General features: G+C 38.1%; 1 protein-coding gene across 1 annotated transcript; it reads right to left on the reverse strand.

Annotated features, from left to right (window-relative positions):
* Nucleotides 1–4,298: 4,298 nt before the first annotated feature.
* Nucleotides 4,299–21,442, reverse strand: LOC141350610 (DBH-like monooxygenase protein 2 homolog). Its single transcript, XM_073856349.1, has 13 exons — nt 21,140–21,442; nt 20,525–20,671; nt 19,678–19,837; nt 19,399–19,475; nt 17,409–17,564; nt 17,138–17,240; nt 16,873–17,039; nt 9,852–9,943; nt 9,595–9,691; nt 8,252–8,311; nt 7,606–7,736; nt 7,423–7,531; nt 4,299–4,659 (listed from the first exon to the last, which is right to left on the reverse strand). The coding sequence occupies exons 1-13, from the start codon at nt 21,410–21,412 to the stop codon at nt 4,513–4,515; spliced, it is 1,719 nt and encodes a 572-aa protein (XP_073712450.1). The 5' UTR covers nt 21,413–21,442; the 3' UTR covers nt 4,299–4,512.
* Nucleotides 21,443–22,532: the final 1,090 nt, after the last annotated feature.

A 22,532-nucleotide genomic window follows, 5' to 3' on the forward strand; every position in this document is an offset into this window, starting at 1 on the left:
CCGTCTGGTTCACACTTGGAGGAATTTTGGAGAGGCTTATAAGGTCCGTAAGAAAGATTCTAAATTCTATCCTTGGAATACAAAGTTTGAATGAGGAAGGTTTACACACACTACTTTGTGAAATTGAATCGATCCTTAACAATTGTCCTATATCTAGAGCATCAATGGATGTTAATGATTTGGAAGCCCTTACACTCAACCATCTCCTTTTGCTGAAGACTCAGCCATCTTTACCACCTGGACTGTTTGAGAAGAATGATTTGTATTCACGTCGAAGGTGGCGACAGGTCCAGTACATGGCAGATCTATTTTGGAAAAGGTGGATCGGGGAGTATCTATTTGAACTACAAGGACGCCAGAAGTGGCTGGTGAAGAAACACAATTTCCAAGTGGGTGATATTGTGCTTGTAGTTGATGTAGTTGAAGCTCATGGATTATGGGCAAAATTATTCAAATCATACAAGATAAAAAAGGATTGATACGTCAAGTGAAAATTAAGACCCAAGAGTACCTACCTGACCAGACCTATTACTAAAATTTGCCTTCTGGAAACTGAGAACTTATAGTTGCTTAATTACTGGTTAACTAAATTATGAGAGCTCTCAAATGACATTCTGAAGGCTTAATTTGTTTGGGTCACATGTTTATTACAGATATTGTTCACACATCTAAGAACTGGACATTTACATCCACACTTGCACTAGGGATAGGCACAGATATTCGAATATTTGATCGGCAATAATAATTCGAATTTAAAAATGCTATTCGAATGTTTGTTTGTTTATAATGTGCCACCAAAGGGTTACGACTTATTTAATGCTTTTTTCACTTCATCTATAATGTCTTTTACAGAATAAATGTAAAATATACATGCACATTAATTTGTATGTACAGTATTGTTCAAAATAATAGCAGTACAATGTGACTAACCAGAATAATCAAGGTTTTTAGTATATTTTTTATTGCTACGTGGCAAACAAGTTACCAGTAGGTTCAGTAGATTCTCAGAAAACAAACAAGACCCAGCATTCATGATATGCACGCTCTTAAGGCTGTGCAATTGGGCAATTAGTTGAAAGGGGTGTGTTCAAAAAAATAGCAGTGTCTACCTTTGACTGTACAAACTCAAAACTATTTTGTACAAACATTGTGAATCACTAAACTAATATTTAGTTGTATGACCACAGTTTTTTTAACTGCTTGACATCTGTGTGGCATGGAGTCAACCAACTTGTGGCACCTCTCAGCTGTTATTCCACTCCATGATTCTTTAACAACATTCCACAATTCATTCACATTTCTTGGTTTTGCTTCAGAAACAGCATTTTTGATATCACCCCACAAGTTCTCAATGGGATTAAGGTCTGGAGATTGGGTTGGCCACTCCATAACATTAATTTTGTTGGTTTGGAACAAAGACTTTGCCCGTTTACTAGTGTGTTTTGGGTCATTGTCTTGTTGAAACAACCATTTCAAGGGCATGTCCTCTTTAGCCATAGGGCAACATGACCTCTTCAAGTATTTTAACATATGCAAACTGATCCATGATCCCTGGTATGCAATAAATAGGCCCAACCCCATAGTAGGAGAAACATGCCCATATCATGATGCTTGCACCTCCCTGCTTCACTGTTTTCACTGTGTACTGTGGCTTGAATTCAGAGTTTGGGGGTCGTCTCACAAACTGCTTGTGGCCCTTGGACCCAAAAAGAACAATTTTACTCTCATCAGTCCACAAAATGTTCCTCCATTTCTCTTTAGGCCAGTTGATGTGTTCTTTGGCAAATTGTAACCTCTTCTGCACATGCCTTTTTTTTAACAGAGGGACTTTGCGGGGGATTCTTGAAAATAGATTAGCTTCACACAGACGTCTTCTAACTGTCACAGTACTTACAGGTAACTCCAGACTGTCTTTGATCATCCTGGAGGTGATCATTGGCTGAGCCTTTGCCATTCTGGTTATTCTTCTATCCATTTCGATGGTTGTCTTTCGTTTTCTTCCACGTCTCTCTGGTTTTGCTCTCCATTTTAAGGCATTGGAGATCATTTTAGCTGAACAGCCTATCATTTTTTGCACCTCTTTATAGGTTTTCCCCTCTCCAATCAACTTTTAATCAAAGTACGCTGTTCTTCTGAACAATGTCTTGAACGACCCATTTTCCTCAGCTTTCAAATGCATGTTCAACAAGTGTTGGCTTCATCCTTAAATAGGGGCCACCTGATTCACACCTGTTTCTTTACAAAATTGATGACCTCAGTGATTGAATGCCACACTGCTATTTTTTTGAACACACCCCTTTCAACTAATTGCCCAATTGCACAGCCTTAAGAGCGTGCATATCATGAATGCTGGGTCTTGTTTGTTTTCTGAGAATCTACTGAACCTACTGGTAACTTGTTTGCCACGTAGCAATAAAAAATATACTAAAACCTTGATTATTCTGGTTAGTCACATTGTACTGCTATTATTTTGAACAATACTGTATTTCTGATTGTTTGGCAATGCAGATTGCAGACGAATTTAAGTTTTTCCTTTTATCTCCGGGTTTGTCCGCGGCGCGCCTTATTTGGCCAGTGAGGGCTCACGTGTTTTTAAACGTTCTCCGCCGCCCGCATCAACACATCATGAGAGATTTGTAAGCTTTCTGTTATATAGTCTACTTTATTTTGTTAATAACGAGACAGACACGGAGAACGAAATGAAACGTAAAACATTTATTATATGCGGTGCTCTTTCGAAAATGAACCGGATAACTGCACATGGCAGTTTAAAAGCAATGCTCCGTACAGAAATGTTGTTAAATTAAGCTAACGTTAGTAACTTTGCACAGTCAACAATAAGGCATCGAGCCAGCTTACGTTATCTTAATCCGTCTGGTGTTTTTATCGGATAACCATTATCACGAGGAAGAGTTTTCTTCGCAGCACCGGCATTATTGTATATAGTCAGAAGAACGGGCTTTTACCGAAGCAGGTAGGATAAATATGGTTTTCTTTATTCACAAATACATGTCAAACTAAACTGAGAAGATATTTATATGGCGACTGAGCAGTCGGTTATGTAGATGTGTTTTTTCGTTTGCTCCGGGCTCTTATTTGGGGTTTTGAGTCTGTTTAAATGATGATAGCCTACTTTGTCAAGTCCTCAAACTTTAAACTTCGCAAGTCCTCAAACTTCGCTTAGATTTGGGGTTAGTGTATAACATTTGGTATAATATAATGTATGTAAGATCAAACAGTAATTAATTCATACTAACGACCGACTTGAAACTAAGGATTTGACTCAGACTTCGCTCTGCATGGGGTTTTAACGCCTTTTTTTCTGTAGGATATTTTTTAAGAAGAATTTAAAAAATATAATTTTTACAATGTTTTCAACTTAAAAATACATACATATATATATATATATATATATATATATATATATATATATATATATATATATATATATATATATATATACATACAGAATATAAGTTTAGCTTGTTGTGGATATTTCGTAATTATAAGCCTTCTGTGAAATTATGACAAAATGAAAAATACAAAACACGCATGTCTTAATTAACATAATTTAAATAAACGAATATTCAAATATTCGTTCTTTATGAGCTTAAATATTCGAATAGTAAATTACTGGAAAATGCCCATCCCTAACTTGCACACATTTGTTTATATGTTGCTTATCTGTAAATAAGATCTAATGATTTTCATGTGTAATCTGCTGTGAGTGTATTGTATTGTGTTATGATTATTACATGTTTTGGGGTGTAATAATCAGGGGCTGGAGTATAAGTGCACGGTAAGGTTTTGATGACTTTTATTTTGAAATTGCTACTTTTCGTTTGTTATGTCACTTGGTGTATCCACAGGTGCATATCATATAATGTGTGTTTGCGTGTGGATTCATGGTGGAAGAAGGTGAGTAGCTGGGACGCTCACTTTCTGTTGACCGTTTCTTTTAGCTACGTTTCTTTTTATACATTTACTTTGATTTACAGTTCTTTTCATTTAGTTAATTTACTGGGGATGAACTTATCTTGCCATCAACATTATATTAAACCACCCTGTAAGCAACTGAAACGCGTCATCTTTAACTCCCTCTACTCAGCCTCTTAGCGGCTACTGTTGCTGCTATAACAATAATAATAAAAATACAATGATTTTCAGAAGAAACCATAACTAAAGCAAAGAATTTGTATACACCAGTGCTCTCCAACATGGTGCCTTTTGTCAAAAAAAAACTAGAAAATACAATGGAAGATAAAAAGCCTTTATTCTCACATGGCTTTACATAAAAAAAAACAAGTCACAAATACATTGTGGCTAATAAGCCAACAACAGGGTGTCACTTAATTATAATATCCTTTGTTCATCAAAAAAAATTAAAATGCCTTATAAATGACGGCGCATTTAACATTTTGATATCTTGCTGAATTTTCTGTGACTCTGGTTTCTGTTGAGGCTATGGGATAATCTCTGTGAGATGGCCAAAGGTCTCCTAAGTTGATTAACTTAGAAAGATGCCAACTGCACCATCAAGCAGACGAGCAGCGATATCCAAGCAAGACGTGCAGTGGTACAACTGTTCCTGCTGCAGGGTACAGAAGGACGAGTCACTTGCAGATCAGGAATCATCCCAAACTTGTATGAGTCCATCTGCTGTAAGTGCATATGGAAAAAGCTGTCACAAGCTGGCCCTTATCAAAACAAATAAATATGTACCACCCTCATGCAGTAATTTTCCCCCCAAACAAATACTGGTGGGTGGTTTCAACCCATGGTTGGGTGAAATATGGACAAACCCAACTGTTGGATTAAATGAATTTACAAAATGTCCATACCAACCATGGATTGAACTTGACATCAAATCTCAAATAATACTAGCCCCGGGGATCTCAAACCATTGACCTAAAATATAATGGGTTATTTTCAAACAAGTGTTGGGTGAAAAAGGCACAAACACGTTCATCTGCCTGTCTGCCCATTTGTCTGTTTATCTGTGTAGCTGTCTGTCCACCTATCTGCCTCTCTGTCTGTCTATATGTCAACCCACCTGTCTGTCTACTTGTCTGTTCGTCTGCCTGCCTGTCTATCTGTCTGTCCCTCTCTATCTGTCCCTCTGTCTACCTGTCTGTCCATCCTGTATGTCTGTCTAACTGTCCGTATGTCTATCTGCATTTCTGTCTGCCTGTCTGTACACCTATACGTATATCTGTTTGTCTACTGTCTGTCTAGCTATTTGTCCCCTATCTGCCTGTCTATCTGTCTGTCCATCCACCTGCTCATCTGTCTAGCTATCTGTCCTCTATCTGTATGTCTGTCTAATTGTCTGTCTGTCTATCTATCTATCTGCATGTCTGTCTGTCTGCCTGTCTGTACACCTGTAAATTTGTTTGTCTACTTTCTGCTTGTCTGCCCTACTGAAAAATCCAGTTAAGACCAGCATAAGCTTGTGAGCTGGTTTTAGCTGGTCCCCAGCTTGGTTTTAGCTGGTTTTGCTGGTGTAGGAAGCTGGTTTTGCTGGTGTAGCAAGCTGGTCTAGGTGTGTTTTGGTCACATTTTAAGCTGGTCTAGCTGGACTTAGCTGGTCATGCTGGAATACCAGCTGGCCCACCAGCATGATCAGCTTTGTCCGGCTGGGAGGACCAGCATAAACCACCTTAAACCAGCTAAAACCAGCTACCAGCTTATGCTGGTTTTAGCTGGATTTTTCAGTAGGGTGTCTAGCTATCTGTCCCCTATCTGTCTGTCTACCTGTCTGTCTATTCACCTGTCTGTCTGTCTGTCTGTCTGTCTGTCTGCATGTCTGTCTACATGTCTGTACATCTGTCTATCTGTTTGTCTATTCTCCTGCCTGTCTGTCTAGCTGTCTGTCCACCTATCTGTCTGTCTGTTTATCTGTCTACCTATCTGTCTGTCTAATTGTCCATATGTCTACCTGCATGTCTGTCTGCCTGTCTGTACACCTGTATATCTGTTTGTCTACTTTCTGCTCGTCTGTCTAGCTATCTGTCTGTCTAACTGTCTGTCTATCAACCTGTCTGTCTCTCTATTTGCATGTTTGTCTGCCTGTCTGTACATCTGTCTATCTGTTTTCTACTCTCTGCCTGTCTGTCTGTCTAGCTGTCTGTCCACCTATCTGTCTGTCTGTCTATCTGTCTGTCTAATTGTCAATATGTCTATCTGCATGTATGTCTGCCTGTCTGTACATTTATTTCAGACAGAAATCTTTTCGATTAGTTTATTGCGAAATTGGGACAAAAATGGACTGTATCGCTTTATGGCAGCGCAGCACACAAATTTTATATCCATGTAGTATTTTAACCCCTTCAGACCCTGTGTCCACTACATCACATGTTTTTTAGTTCAAACCAATAAAATGCTGATCAACCAATCAAAGTAAGGCACACTGATTACAGTTTTTCTGAATTGCTAAAACACATTTTTTGAAACCATCACTCATTTTCTCAAAACCTTAAACACAAATCCCAATTTTAAACAAAATTCACAGAACCCCTGACTCTTCTAGCAAAAGCAGACAATTCCTTTAAAACCATTTCACTTGTACTCAAAATCAAACTAAGCTTTCAAATCATACACACATAAGTCTATAATATAAAACACTACAAGCATCCATTAGACACTACCTTAAAAAATGGAAAACACAACATCCAGGAGATCTGCTTATAGAAAAATACATGTTTATTGTACATAACAACACTTGACAAATACTGTTAAAAATCTCTATTACTGTAATCACAAGTTTAGTTCAGTGAATATAGTGAATACTTTACTGTAAGTACTGCAAGTAATAGTAAGTTTTCAATATTACTGTAAGCAGCACTTGTATTTTGTAAAAAGTCAGCAATCCAACTGCAAATTTTGCCAATTGCATCGTCTCTGGTGTCCTTTTCTTCCTCATACTCTTCACCTGCCTCTCAGATTGTTTCCAATCCACACAATTGGTAAAAAATACCATTAGATAAAAGTGTGTAGAATTTTGAGTTGTTATGTTTACTCGATGATAACGGTGTTGTAGTTGTGTTCAACTTTTGCCTGCCTGTGTTTAGCATTTATAAAACAAGTTCATTGCAGTGTGAAATGTGTGTTTTAGTGAGAAGTCTGTGTTTAGTGTTTTGCAACAAGAGTGCATGATTTGACGAAAGATTTTAGGCCACTATGAATTTGGTTCAGAGATTGGGGTTTAGTGTTTGAGCAATTCAGAAAAACTGTAAACACCTGGTCTGAAGGGTTTGATAAAAACCAAGGGATCCCCCAATTTATATTTTTGTGCTTTATAGAGGGTCTCTCAATGCTTACAGGAGGTCAGGTGCCTCTCCAGCCCCCACTGTTCAAAAACATTCTCTGGGTTTAGTTAATCCAGACATTTTTAGGGAGTATTGCTGAAGCGTGAATACTTACATAAGTGTTAGAAACTATGACTTCCTGATTTATGGTCTTCAGTGCTTGTTGGTATTCATTGATGGATGTATCATTCCAAGTATTTGTAGACCTCATAATGAACCAGTTACTGACAAACAAAAGACACATTATTCAAAGAAGTCATAATAAAGACCAAAGAAAATGAATTTGCAATTGGATTACAAAAAATTTGTTGTTCCTATTTCGGCTCGTAAAGCATCCAAATCAGGGAAGCTCTGACAACCACTCAGACTCATAGCAGGATAGTAGTAGAGGAAAGCCAAGCACATCTCCTCTGTAGTTGCGAACCCTCCCTGTAGACAGAGAGAGATTTTGCATAGCAAATATTTGAGAGATTTTAACATATTCATTCAATATCCATGTTTATTAGTAGAGTTGAATTTTTGGGCGTTTTTATTGGGTAGATACTTAGTTCTTTATGTTATCTTTGAACCATCTTTAACAGGGTGGTTTTTAATTGGTATACATTACAGTACAGTAGTTGAAGTCTCATAATCTAATGATGAGATAAGGAGCATCAAAGTTTGATTTCACATTGATTTTAATCTTTAACATGACCTTACACAGTCAAAGTTAAAGATATCAAGGTTATATTTTCACAGAATGTTTTTTACATTATGTAGGATGATTTTATGTTGATAACAGTAAATGATTTTAGCTGGGTCACAAATTACACCCAGTCGAACCTCAGACATGATCTTTGTTTTAAAGACATGGCTGCAATGGACTTCATCATTGTGTTGTCATTCTTATAAAGCAATTTACCAATATGACATTTAGTCAAAGTTGCTACCTAAAATGTACAAACCCATGTGAGTGTTGTGCGATCCTCTGTATTATAAGTACACTGCACCAGTAGTTCGTCACCCTGTAATAATTAAAAGCAAATAATGTTTAAAACTAAACCAGTTGATATACTGTCAGGTAGCTAGCTGTCACTGGGCAGTACCCAGTACACCAAAAAGTACACCTTTGCACCTCAAGAGTTCATATTAGTACCTCAGAGTTACATAATGGTATCAAATGTAAAGACATCTGTACTTAAATGGTATACATATTTGGACATTTTAAAAGGTACTGCCCCAGTGACAGCCTGAGACTTTTTTTTTACTATTTTTAAACAGTTTTGCGAATATACAATTGATATTTTACAAGGCAGAATTGTATGTTTACTGAACAAAATGAAAATATAAAAAATATATGAAGAGTTTGGTTCCAAAAAAAAAAAAAAATGAGTTACCACCAAAATCAGTATTGTGTCTGGTCAGTATTAAAAAAGTAAATTCTTAATATTACGCAAAATCCGATATCCACCGTGTTATTCTGTCATCCTTTCTCCCTTTTTTTCCAAAACAAGATAAACGCCAGTCCTCCTTCTCTGCAGTATGAAATAAATCCGCTTAACCAATCACAGCGCACAATTCCACGCATTGTAAACAAATGCGGCGCATTGAATATACGAAATCCTAGTTTTCTTCCTATTTGTACTTCGTGATCAACAAACAAATAAAAACAAAATAATAATTTTGATGACATTGATAAACCTGTGGTGGTTTTCTGTGGTGGGAAAGAAACGTAAGGCATCAAAATCTAATAATTTACGCGAGAGGCACTCGGGCGAAGGAAAAATGCCGGCTGTTGCTTGTTCTCACACGACAGCATCAAGCTTCTGTCATGCTAACACATTGACCCTAGAGGATCTTATGAAAAACTTTCCATTATTTTACTCAAAGTCAACGAAAATTGAGCACGACCAAAACATTTTATAGCTGATCGCTGTCAAAAAAGTTCAGCGATGACAGTGTTATTAATTTGACAAAGTAAGTGTTTTGATTAATGCCATTAATGTTTATTTTTTTAATCAGTGTATAACACTAAATGAATATAACATGACAAAGATGAATGCACATTTATATATTGATTCAATAGATTTATAGCATTTAAAACTTTTTTATAATAAATCTTTGAAAATCAAATTATGGATTTGAATTTTTTATGTTATAATAACCTAAAGATGCTATGTGAAAGTTTGTAAGAGAAAATAGTGGTTTTCATCTTGTCACTTTCTTGGCTAATTTACCGAAATTAGTCAAAATGGATTTATTGCATTTTGGAATCAAACTCTTCATATTTTAACTATATCACACTTACCAACTTCACTGTCTTAGTTTTACCCAAGTTTACCATCTCCTGATATTCAAAATTGTATTGTTCATTCACAGCTAGGAGATCAATCTGTTTTCCATCTCTGAAATGCACAGAGAAAATGCATGAGTTCAATAAAATAACTCATATTTATTCAGTATTGGGTGCCTCATTTAGAGATGCCCTTTCAGTTCAACATAACCTTTAGTCAGTGATCTTTATTTATATTATTTCTAAACTGTCTATAACATTGTAATGTATACCTGAAGTGTCCGACGCGCACCTTTCGTCCAGCCAAATGTGTGTGTAACATTACAGCGAACACCTGAAGATCTTGTGGGGTCTCAGACAGAACCTGCAAAGCACAGAACAAGGTTTTTAGGGGATTCATGTCTAATTTTAAAGATACTTTTTTTTAAATCTGTTAGTCTTGGCTAAAGGTACCCTGTACAAAAATCCTGAGGGGAGGGTCTGAAATGAATCATAAAGAGAGTGAGATGCATCAGATATAATGTGATGCACTTTCTTTATCACCTGCATATCAAACAAATCTTACAACCCAGACAATTTTACACCCGATATACTACTGCACTCATTTGTCATAAGTGTCAATATTTTTTAAATTGAGATTTACAAAATCTAAAACTGAATAAATAAGCTTCATCCAATTTTGAAACAGACAAAGAAACTATTTATTCATGCATGTATTCACTTATAAATGTAAAATGGAAATGTCTTAAAGCCCCCCCCCCCCCTAAAAAATGCACTTTTAAATGTGTTTCTAGCAGAAAAGGTAATTATACGAATCCATCTATTCTTCTTTGTGTAATCTCCTTTAAACCGCAACAGTCACAAAAGCAGGCTGTTTGGGATCCCCTATCAATGTGATGTCACATTGATTACGCCCCACCCATGATCGCTCACAGACTCTGCCTTATGAGCACATAGTTTAACCTTCTGCCAGAGACACATGTTTTGATGTAGTCCAAAGCACATGTGTAAGCATTATACCCCATACTTTGCATACAGGGAGGGAAACAGAAGTTTTCTTTGCATTTACTGTAAAGAGACACACACAAAAACAACGCAACCATAAATGGCCATATTCAACATCGTGTAATGAAAGATCTGTGGTGTATTTTGAGCTGAAACTTTACAGACACATTCTGGGAATCACTCCGCCCAAGTATACAGTGCATCGAATTCTGAGAATATAGTTCCCAGGATGTATATTGTTAAAATATATGGTTGTGTATCATATGACCTTGTTATTTGTACACGGTGTGACTATACAAATCACATGAATAGGAAAATGTTTGCGTTATTTTGTCACTTATTGGGAGGAGTTTGCTAGCTGGAGCCATTCACTTCCAGTCTTTGTGCTAAGCTAAGCTAGCGGGGGCTGCGTCAGACTTGGAATTATAAGGTTCTAACTGACATTTTTGTCAAAATTGAGTTATTCACATATTCTTATTCTGTGACAACTTATTTACATTATGTGATGTTTTTTAAAGTTGTTTACATTTTGGGATGTTTTATTAAAAAAACAAAAGTGTTCTATCTACAAAGTCGAACTCTAACTTGGCTCTATAAAGTTCTGCGTGAGCTAAACAGCACTTCGAATGCACAGAAGAGGACCAATCAGGATCAACTTTATGGGGTGGTTGACAGGGACAGGGATTAGTTTAAGCCAGAACTAGACCTTAGTTTCACTGGGAAATAAGTTTTAACAAACATGTCTTACTAAAAACCTTACTTGTGTGCATTTTGAGCCAAAACAAAGGGCACTGATGTATTTTAAGATATGTCAGTGCAAGTTGTTTACATTTATTGTAGTCTAGGACTAGTTTAATCCCTGTCAGGGAAACCGCCACAATATGTTGTGTCGCCAGCTTTTTCCTTGACGACAGGAAAAATCACAGACACACAATATCTGTGAGGATTCTAGCACGCACCACAAAGTTTTTAAGTCACTTAAGATCGACAGCCCGAATTCCAGGCAAGTTCACCCTAATATAAAATCCAGCTTGAGCTGGTGAGTTGGTTTTAGCTGGTCTTCCAGCTTGGTTTTAGCTTGCTGGTGTAGCAAGCTGTTCTAGCTGTGTTTTGGTCACTTTTTATGCTGGTCTAGCTGTGTTTTGGTCACTTTTTAAGTTCTTCTAGCTGGACTTAGCTGGTCATGCTGTAAGACCAGCTGACCCACCAGCTTGACCAGCTTTGCTAGGCTGGTTGGACCAGCTACTGCCACCTTAAACCAGCTACCAGCTTATGCTGGTCTTTGCGGGATTTTTCAGTAGGGCAGTCTTTTTTGTTTTGTTTTAGGTCTTGCTGAGGAGATTGTTTTCATAGTTAGACTAGGGTGGCCATTCGTGCCCGAAACATGTTTGGGACGTGTCAGGCGGAACTGGCACAAATGGCCACCCTAAGTTAGACACCACATTAGCCAGCAGTGCTATTCTCAGAGTTCCTGATATTACAGTTTTTCTCAGTCGTTTTGGTACATTCCTCGAATCATACTGACAATTTGCAAAACAGTAAGTGCATTTCTCAAAACAATTCGTACAAATAGCAAAACACCATGGATTACCTGCAAAAGCCACTCTTTTACTCTAAATACTTAGTTCATCTCTCAAAAAAAAATATCTGTGTCAATGAGCATGTCAGTGCCATCAGAATGACATGTCCTTGTGTCATTGTGTACGGATAAAACAGTCACATTATTTAGTCATGTTGTCAATATAACAGTTTACTCTGGAGGGATGTTCTGATGTAAACTATGGCTAAAGTTTTGATGACAAGTATTGTAAATTGTAATTTACACTTTAGTGTAAGTTATGTGGGAGTTTGATTAGACTGGACAAAATTTACATTTACGCTTTTACTGTTTGTACTGTAATTGGTTGACAGACCATGTCATTGCCATACAGAAAGGAACAGACAGCACTGCATAACGCAAGTAAAAAAAAAAAAAAAAACGTAGAAATGTGAACATGGGACAATATCTTTAGCGAAAACTGTACATGCAGTGCTGTAGGAATTACACTGAAGTCTACCTCCTGACCCAGCAAGCATGTTTGGCTAAAACAAGGCTACATTTGGGCAGCCAGTGAAAGTCTAATAGACGTCTAACCGTGACCCAAGAATAGATGATGTGTATACTTTTAGAACATGTAAAAGAAATGAAAGCAAACACCTTGAACACCTGTTGACTTTGTTTACATGTCGGAATATCATACATCTTCAAGTTATTTTGGCAAAAATGGCATGTAACCAAATTTAGGGTTATTTATGGTAGAAGTGGGTTACTTTTGGGTCTATAGTTTGCCATTATTTCAACGTCTCAGTTTTTGCTTGCTGGGGTATGTTCCTGTCTGTTAGAGAAAGTCAAGATTCACCTGGGAGCAATTTACCAATTCAGGACAGATTTAGAAAAAACGTCTAATGAAATGTATAGAAATATGTTTGACCACCAAACCCTGTATTATGACAACTTGTTCAACCATTTTGCATGCAAATGGCCATAGGTTGTGGGGGGTGAGACTATTCAACAGAGACCGAGGGGCAACCTTCCGATCTCTGATAAAGCCAATACTGAAGTGGTTTAAACCAATTCATCGACTGACCGCTCGAGGCTGGCTCCAAAAGGGAGTCAATTCCCATAGACTCCCACGTTAAAAATGGCCAACTTTACAGTAGAAAAGAATGTGTTTACAGCCTGGCACAAAAAGTGTTTTTGGCCTATATAGCTAATTTTGCCCTTCATGACAACTGTGAGCAGGGGCGTTGCACAAGATCTCGGGCCCTATGCATATCCCGTCGTGATGGGCCCCCATGCCCCACCCCCATAATATATTCCAGACTTTTCAAGGGCCCTATCTTCCTTGGGGGCCCTGGTAATTAGTACTGGTTTTACCCCCACTCCGACACCCCTGACTGTGAGGGTGGTGCATTTTTTTGTAGCTCATCCGTTTCAATTATATTAAGCCTTAAAGTTCTGCATAATTAAGGGCGTGGCCCCTTGAGTGTTGGAAGAACAGCCACTGCTGTCACTAGACTCGTGCTAGGCGGGCGGGGTTTTTACCTCAGCTTCACCCATGTCCCGCCTCTTTACCCATTTTCGGTTTTCCGCGAGTGATTCGCGGGGACGCGCGGCCAAGATGGCGACGGCAGGCAACGCCTACTTTAAGCTTCAAAGGCCCTGTCCCAAATGGAGCACTTCATGTGGACTTTCGGTCTCGTGGCCTTAAATTGCGCGTTCTCGCTTAGTCTACGAGTCCGTAGGGTGTCCCATCTGTCATTTTTACGCTTTGAAGTGTGCTCATCAGCGCCTCCTTTGCCCCCTTGAGTTGATGCAGTCTTCAGCGAAGCCCGCACTGCTGCAGGCTTCGCGCACTTTACCAACCCAGAAGTCCTTGCGAAAGGGCAATCAGACCAATAAGACGACGGAAGGGAGGAGTTCACACTGATGGGCAACTGCTCTACCTATTTCTGGTTTGACGCTCGAGTCTGTCCCAAAATACGACTCCGGTGCACCCACGTGGACTCGCATCAATGGTCCCTAAAGTCTGGACTACGTGATGTCATCAAAGTGTGGACTCTGAGGAGGACCACAATTCCGGAGTGTGCCATTTGGGACAGGGCCAAAAGCGATCTTCACAAACCAATGGGTGACGTCACGGACACTACGTCCATATTTTTTTACGGTCTATGACAGAGACCCATTATAATATATTTTGATCAACATGACATAAGCAATTGATAATGTAGGAAAAAGCAGAGAATTGTACATAATCATTTGCATGGATGTACCAAAGCATTTGCAACTTGTTCAAAGAAATGAGAAACTGCTTTTTTGATGTGCACAAGTGACACAATGATGTGAGAATTAAACAAGCAGTTTTGAGAATTTCAATTCTGATCTGAGAAATGTACCAAAGCGACTGAGGAAAAACTGTAACTGGCAGCCCAAATTTAGCCTTGTTTTAGCCAAACATGCTTGCTGGGTCAGGAGGTATACGAAGACTTCAGTGTAATTCCTACAACACTGCATGTACAAAAGATTGTCCTATGTTCACATTTCTACTTTTGTGTTTTTTCTTTGTGCTATGCAGTGCTGTCTTTTCCTTTCTGTATGGCAATTACATGGTCTGTCAACGAATTACAGTACATACAGTAAGGTGTAACCTACAATTTACAATACTTGTCGTCAAAACTTTAGCCATAGTTTACATCAGAACATCCCTCCAGAGTAAACTATTATAATGACATCATGACTAAACAATTTGACTGTCTTATCCGTACACAATGACACAATGACTTGTCATTCTGATGGCACTGACATGTTCATTGACACAGATATTTACTTTTAAGAGATGAACTAAGTAGTTTGAGTAAGAGAGTGGCTTTTGCAGGTTATCCATGGTGTTTTGCTATTTGTACGAATTGTTTTGAGAAATGCACTTATTGTTTTGCAAATTGTGAGTATGATTCGAGAAATGTACCAAAGCGACTGAGAAAAACTGTAAGAAGCAAGCACTAAGATAAAAGAAATACAGAAAAAACAAACTATCCTACCCAAAATAGTGCTGTTACAGTAAGTTATGATAAACATGTGAAAGGTCATTAAAGCGTTTACCTCAGTATTCAAATTATTTTATAATGATTGTAGCCTGTAGCTGCTCAATGGTATAACATGCAAAAAAAATGTGTCTAAAAGTAAGGGGCCAGTCACACCAAAAGTGTTTATGGCAGTTGCAGGCGCCTTTTTTGAATGATATTCTATGGGCAGGGCGCGTTTGCGCAGTGTTTATGCGCGCCGAGCGCCTTGCGGTTCTTTGCCGCCTGCCGCGCACGCGTTTTTGAAGGAGCGCTGAGAGCGGAGAAGCGCCTGACGTCATTCGCGTCTTTCCATTGTCCAATCGAATGAGGGGCCTTACGTTGTGGTGAGTGAAGTTTACAGTTGCTTTGAAGAACCGGACTCCAATCGCTCACTCTCTCCTGCGTGTTTGTGCACCTCTCACCCTCAAACAAGGTCAGAGCAAGCGCCCTCTTTTTAAAGTTTCTGCTAATATGACAGTTAACAGCAAAAGAGCGCTCACCCTTTAATATTTGATTGACAAGACAGCTGACTCGGTGGTTGCTTAGCAATATGAAAAGCCACGTCGCACTGCTCTTTTTTTTAAAAACGCAGTGTGTCGCGCCTTGCGTTTGCAAGCGTTTTAAGCGCTTTTGGTGTGACTGGCCCCTAACTCAGACAGAAGAGGGAAGTAGCAATGTTGTAAACGAGCAATGTAAAATCTGACTTTTAGAGATAAAAGTGCTAAAAATATAAAATAAATGTCATAGAAAGGATTACATTACTTTCTAACACATGTTGAAAAATTGTTACAACATTAATTTTATATTTAATGTTTAAATAATGTTTTGGCAGATGGCACCTTATAATTCCAAGGGGACAAGTTACAGCACGCACAGAGATGAGAAAGGTATGTATGGACTTATCTAACTCTAGGCCAGTGCTTCTCAAATAGTGGGGCGGGACCCCCAGGGGGGGCTCGAAGCGACACCAGGGGGGGCGCGCGAGACCCCGGGGAAAATACTTTTTCAGGAAGTGATTTTTAAAGACATTACACCCCAATCACGCTGATAAGCCGCTTGTGTTTTTTATTATTATTTATTGATTATATTTAATTAAAATTTTCAGTATCAAATGGTCAAAAAATAATATACTTTAAATTAGGATTGATTTTTTTATTTCAGGCAAATTGATGCATTTCTGTTACAGACTAAAGAACAATGTTAATAAAGTTATTCTTTGTTGTAAGTTGATCAATATTTCTTTTTTTGTGTTTTCGTTTTGTGTTTTCTCAATTTTAATAAGGATACAATGTTTTGCAGATGTGTAATTTTATAGACAAATTATACTATTTACAGTTGCAGCAGAGAGTTGGGGGGGCGGGAAATGTTTACCTCTTCCTTGGGGGGGGGGGGGGCGTGCCAGAAAATAATTGAGAAGCACTGCTCTAGGCGATATGGTGAATAAGCAAAATTCCCAAAATCTGGGTTCGTTCCTTTAAATACAGAGGTCACATTTCGATTATGCTTTGCAACTTGACAAGGATGTGATTTTCACTTTCACACTGGTTTACAACCTCTATTTAGCAAGCTAAAGGCAGCGTTATTTTTATGACATCTTTGATGTTCTTTAAAATAAAATTGACTTCCTATCCCCATTTGTTGGTTCATGGAGTTCCATGTTTTGATTGTGGGAAACTGCACATGTACCTGTGGAATTAGAGTAGTGTCACAAAGGCCATATGTGAGGAAAGACTTCGCCAGGGGTGGGATGGCGTATCCAGGGGTGACAGCAAGCCCTGTCATGAGAGCAGCTGCATCATGCTGACGGAGATCAGATGTGTAGTAGAAACGTAGACCTGAGCTATCAACTCGACCTGTGAGGAAAAAGGTTTGTATTTTAGTGGCTAAATACCTCATATATTTGTCACAACATGATGTCTTATGGCATAATCCGTAATCCAATTAGAGATACCTGCAATTTTATTTGGATTGTTGTAATGCACTTCAAGCCTGTAGAAATATTTACTAACATTTCCTCCAATTGGAAGTCCTGCCACTTCAGGGAGTTCAATGGCCTTAAAAGAAACGAAATTTTTTATTTATTTTTTATATTGTCTGTTCTCCAAATAGAGTCTGCTCTGAGATTTAATGGTTTGAAATAAAGATCCTTTTTAGTCTACATTTAGAAAAAGGAAACATCCATTAAAAATGAAAATACTTTAAAATTCACAAAAGAAACTGACCCCTCCGCCAACTCCCCATGCAGCGACAACCTCCATACATTTCTCAATTTTGTCTTCTGTGTAACACTGTGCTTCATAAGGCTCTGTTACACTCGGAGGACAGCGATACAGCAGCATGTGATGCACCAGATCCAAGTTTTTGATTATTGGCTCAATCTGAAGATTATAAGAGATGGTCAAAGTCAGGGATAAATGTGTTACAGATGATAGATAGACATATGTCATTTCAGACAGAGACAGACAGACAGACAGACAGACAGAAAGAAAGACAGAAAGAGACATATGTCAAGTCAGGTAGACAGACAGACGGACAAATATCAGGCAGACGGACAGTTACTGCAGACAGATGAAAGAAATAAAGACATACAGTTGGATGGATAGACAGACAGAGAGATGTCACGTCAGGTGGGCAGACACACAGATGGGTATTGTCTTGATTGATTGATTGATTGATTGATTGATTGATTGATTGATTGATTGATTGATTGATTGATTGATTGATTGATTGATTGATTGATTGATTGATTGATCGATTGATTGATTGATTGGCAGGATTGAGATGTCATGTCAGATAGACAGACAGACAGGTAGACAGACAGACAGACAGAGAGATGTCATGTCAGTTAGACAGGCAGACAGACAGATACTGTAGATAGATAGATAGATAGATAGATAGATAGATAGATAGATAGATAGATAGATAGATAGATAGATAGATAGATAGATAGATAGATAGATAGATGGATGGATGGATGGATGGATGGATGGATGGATGGATGGATGGATGGATGGATGGATGGATAGACACACAGACACACAGACAGACAGACAGACAGACACAGACAGACAGTTACCATAGATATATAGATAGATAGACAGACAGACAGACAGACAGATGTCAGTTAGACAGGCAGACAGACAGACAGACAGGCAGACAGACAGATGTAAGGTAGATAGACAGACAGACAGAGAGATGTCATGTCAGGTAGACAGGCAGACAGACAGGTACGATAGACAGACAGACAGACAGACAGACAGACAGACAGACAGACGTCATGTCAGGTAGACAGGCAGACAGACAGGTATGATAGATAGATAGATAGATAGATAGATAGATAGATAGATAGATAGATAGATAGATAGATAGATAGATAGATAGATAGATAGATAGATAGATAGATAGACAGACAGACAGACGTCATGTCAGGTAGACAGGCAGACAGACAGGTACGATAGATAGATAGATAGATAGATAGATAGATAGATAGATAGATAGATAGATAGATAGATAGATAGATAGATAGATAGATAGATAGATAGATAGATAGATAGATAGATAGATAGATAGATAGATAGATAGATAGACAGACAGACAGATGTCATGTCAGGTAGACAGGCAGACAGACAGGTACGATAGATAGACAGACAGACAGACAGATGTCATGTCAGGTAGACAGGCAGACAGACAGGTACGATAGATAGACAGACAGACAGACAGATGTCATGTCAGGTAGACAGGCAGACAGACAGGTATGATAGATAGATAGATAGATAGATAGATAGATAGATAGATAGATAGATAGATAGATAGATAGATAGATAGATAGATAGATAGACAGACAGACAGACGTCATGTCAGGTAGACAGGCAGACAGACAGGTACGATAGATAGATAGATAGATAGATAGATAGATAGATAGATAGATAGATAGATAGATAGATAGATAGATAGATAGATAGATAGATAGATAGATAGATAGATAGATAGATAGATAGATAGATAGACAGACAGACAGATGTCATGTCAGGTAGACAGGCAGACAGACAGGTACGATAGATAGACAGACAGACAGACAGATGTCATGTCAGGTAGACAGGCAGACAGACAGGTACGATAGATAGACAGACAGACAGACAGATGTCATGTCAGGTAGACAGGTATGACAGACAGACAGACAGACAGACAGACAGTGAAAGATGTCAGACTCACGCGATATATGTGCTGCTTCTGATTGAAGGTTGGTGCTGTCATGATCTTGCAGTGATAGTAGGTTTGTTTACTTGGTACTGTAAACTGAAACATTGTAATTTTTAATATATCAAGCATGTACAGTTAAAGTTTCTGTGTTTTATATGTTTTACTTTAGCTTTACTTTAGTTTTTTCTGAATCAGTTCAGAATGTGATTGTTAATGCATAAAGTTTCATTTGTTGCGTCAGCTAAAATAAATCCATCACATGCAAAATAGAACATAAAACAGTCAAAATGTCTCTAAAATTGACCATGATCATGTCGAAATACCGGCTGTCTGAAGGGGTGACCTGAGGCATGTACTTTAACAGGTTCACTTCCTTTGAGCCTCTTCTGTTACTGTGGTACTTGATGTCATCGGTCTGTCCATACGCATAGATGAGTTTGATGGGAAGAGTCTAATTATCAAATAAAGCAAAAAACAGTCTGTGTAAAGTTTTATTTTAGAAATACCCCTTACGAAAATTAACCATGGTTTTACTACAGTTAGCACCAAAAAAAAAAAAACATGGTTACTGTAGTAAAACCATGGTAACCACAAAATAACCATGGTTTTGACAACCCCCAGCGTTTGAGAGCAGCGAATCCTCGCTGTTTTTCCAAGGTTTTGATATCTTATTTTATTTACTTGGCGGTTTTAATCTTTAACATTTGGCTGGGTGGTTATTATGACAGTTTTCTATAGTGTGACAAACTAAGAACACATTTAATATCAGACTTTACATGAACATAAGCTAAATCAGGTGCATGGTCTATTAAAAGATGAATATGAAAAAATGCTTCCTCTTTTATAAAATTGACTAAACATTTTATTGACTTCATTTCACTTGACAAACAGGTTCAGTAGTTAAGGGAGTTTTGAGAAAAGATGTTGGCCCCCTTGGCAAGTGTGTTAACATTGCGTGGATTCCCAGATTTTGTTTCGTAATTCCTCAGTTCCACTGTCATTGTTTTATAAATGAAACCGCATAAGTCTTACACCGAATGAAAGGGGAGAGTTAAACTGATAGTGTTTTGGAACTACTTTCCTCTGTATACTTATAGCAATGAATACAAAAACGTATACAATGACTACACAGACTCACAGTGATGGGTAAATCATCTTCATCACATGTCTCCATAGACCTCTGAAACTTCATGACTGTTTTCCCATCAAACTCACTTAGAGAAAGGAGTTTGTAGTTTTGTTGCTGGTCCACCACAGGCATCGAATTCCCAACAGCATGCCGGTCCTTAACACGGAAAATAACATGTGATAAACAATTATTCATTACTTATATGTTGTTTAAACAATGGTTATGCAATTAGATATAGGCTAATTCCAAAGTGAAAAAAAAACATAATGATACCCCACCTCTAAACCCAAAGTCACACAGCGGCAAAAGAAAATCGTACAAAAACATACAAATTTAGTTGAATTCATACAAAATAAAATACGAATTGCCATGAGATGAAAATTTAAGGCAGCAAAGTATTTTTTGTACGTTTTCTCTGAGAGCGGAGACCGAAAAAAGTTATATGCTAAACTTTTATTACTTGGCAATAAATACAATTCTGACAAAAACTAAAACCATCCATCGTGCTATAAGAATTATGTTAGATAAGTCAGCTAAATACAAAATTGCACGAAACATGCACATGAATGGGGTTTTAATGCCACTAAGTTATTGACATTTATTGATTATATTTAGATTTTCTACCGAAAAATAGCTGCCGGTTGGTCCGACACCTCCAATGACGATATCAGCTCCAGTCATTCCTCCATTGGGGCTGAAGCCAAAACCAATCCAGCCGCTGGTGTTGACGGTGAGCTCGAATAAAATGGTGCCCTGGATCTCATCGAATCCCCACTTCAGTCGTACATTCTGCTCTGGATCCAGGTGTTCAGAGAAAGGAAGAAGAGGATCTTCCTGAGCCAGAGATAACTGGACTGAAATCAAGACCAGGGACAAAACAAGAGATAGCAGACTCATATTACCCTTTAAAAAGACCGTCTTTCTCTTACTAAGATGTCTTTTAAGGGCAGCACACGTGAAACTAGTCTGTAGTGCACTTGAGCAGAACTCTTTGTAATCTCTCTTTAACCCCACCCTTCTCCCCTTATAGTCGCAAAACTCTCAGGTTCCAGTTAACCTGCTCATTACAGTTTAATTGTGACTGGACAAACAAAGTTTGCATATCTCTCATGCACTCTTAAAGAACCCATTTGGTTCCAACGTTTCAGTCAAAGGTTCATAAAGCACAATTTATTTTTTTATAATCCGTATAACCTTTCTCCACAACGAAACAAAGGTTTTGTGGATGTTAAAGACTCTTTATGGAACCATATGGTCCACAGACACCTTTAAAGGCACTTTTGTTGTTTGGAGCAGAGGTTCTCAAACTTTTTGTGATTTGGGACCCCTTACAGGGGATTTTTTTCCAATGACCCCCTTAAAGGAAAACACCATCGTTTTTTTTATATTTTACTATGTTCTTACCTCAACTTAAACGAATTAATAAATACCTATCTTTTTTCTATATGTGCACTTAATCCTTGTACAGCACATTGTGAATGTGTTAGCATTTAGCCTAGCCCCATTCATTCCTTAGGATCCAAACTGGGATGAATTTAAAAGCCACCAAACACTTCCATGCAGTTTTCCATATTTAAAGACTGTTACATGAGTAGTTACACGAGTAAGTATGGTGGCACAAAATAAAACGTGACGATTTTTAAGCGGATTAAAAATGAGCCGAACTGCTGCAAACTTAGTGCTGTGGTGTAGTGATGCCTGGAGAAGTGGGTATACTCTTAGTTTTTTTGCCCCCATTTTTTTAAAGCCTCCCAGCAATAGATAAACCCCCTTTGTTATAAACAGCATGTAAGTCTTGCAAGTAGATCACCGCAAAATGGGTTAGTATTTTCACATTGTCACTTAATTTTTGATGCTTGACTTAAAGTAAGGATCAGTATGAAATTAAAGCCACAAAGAGGTGCAGATTTTTCAGAACATAGGCCTACTGGCTCACAGACTATAGTAATAGACAACTAATTATGATATGTGAGTACACTTTTTTTAGTCTGTTCACACATTAAAATTAGAAAACTAT

The sequence above is a fragment of the Misgurnus anguillicaudatus genome, chromosome 18 (genome assembly GCF_027580225.2).
Source record: "Misgurnus anguillicaudatus chromosome 18, ASM2758022v2, whole genome shotgun sequence".
NCBI classification, from domain to species: Eukaryota; Metazoa; Chordata; class Actinopteri; order Cypriniformes; family Cobitidae; genus Misgurnus; species Misgurnus anguillicaudatus.

Bases quoted from the DNA above. Each gene is read 5' to 3' on its own strand.
- LOC141350610 (XM_073856349.1), bottom strand. From the start codon at position 21,412: ATGAGTCTGCTATCTCTTGTTTTGTCCCTGGTCTTGATTTCAGTCCAG. The intron at 9,944-16,872 runs GTACATGTGCAG...TGTGCTTTGCAG, and splicing joins ACACTACTCTAATTCCACAG to GTTCTGTCTGAGACCCCACA. The intron at 4,660-7,422 runs GTAAGTATTCAC...ATGCACTTACAG, and splicing joins TCATAGTTTCTAACACTTAT to CAGATGGACTCATACAAGTT.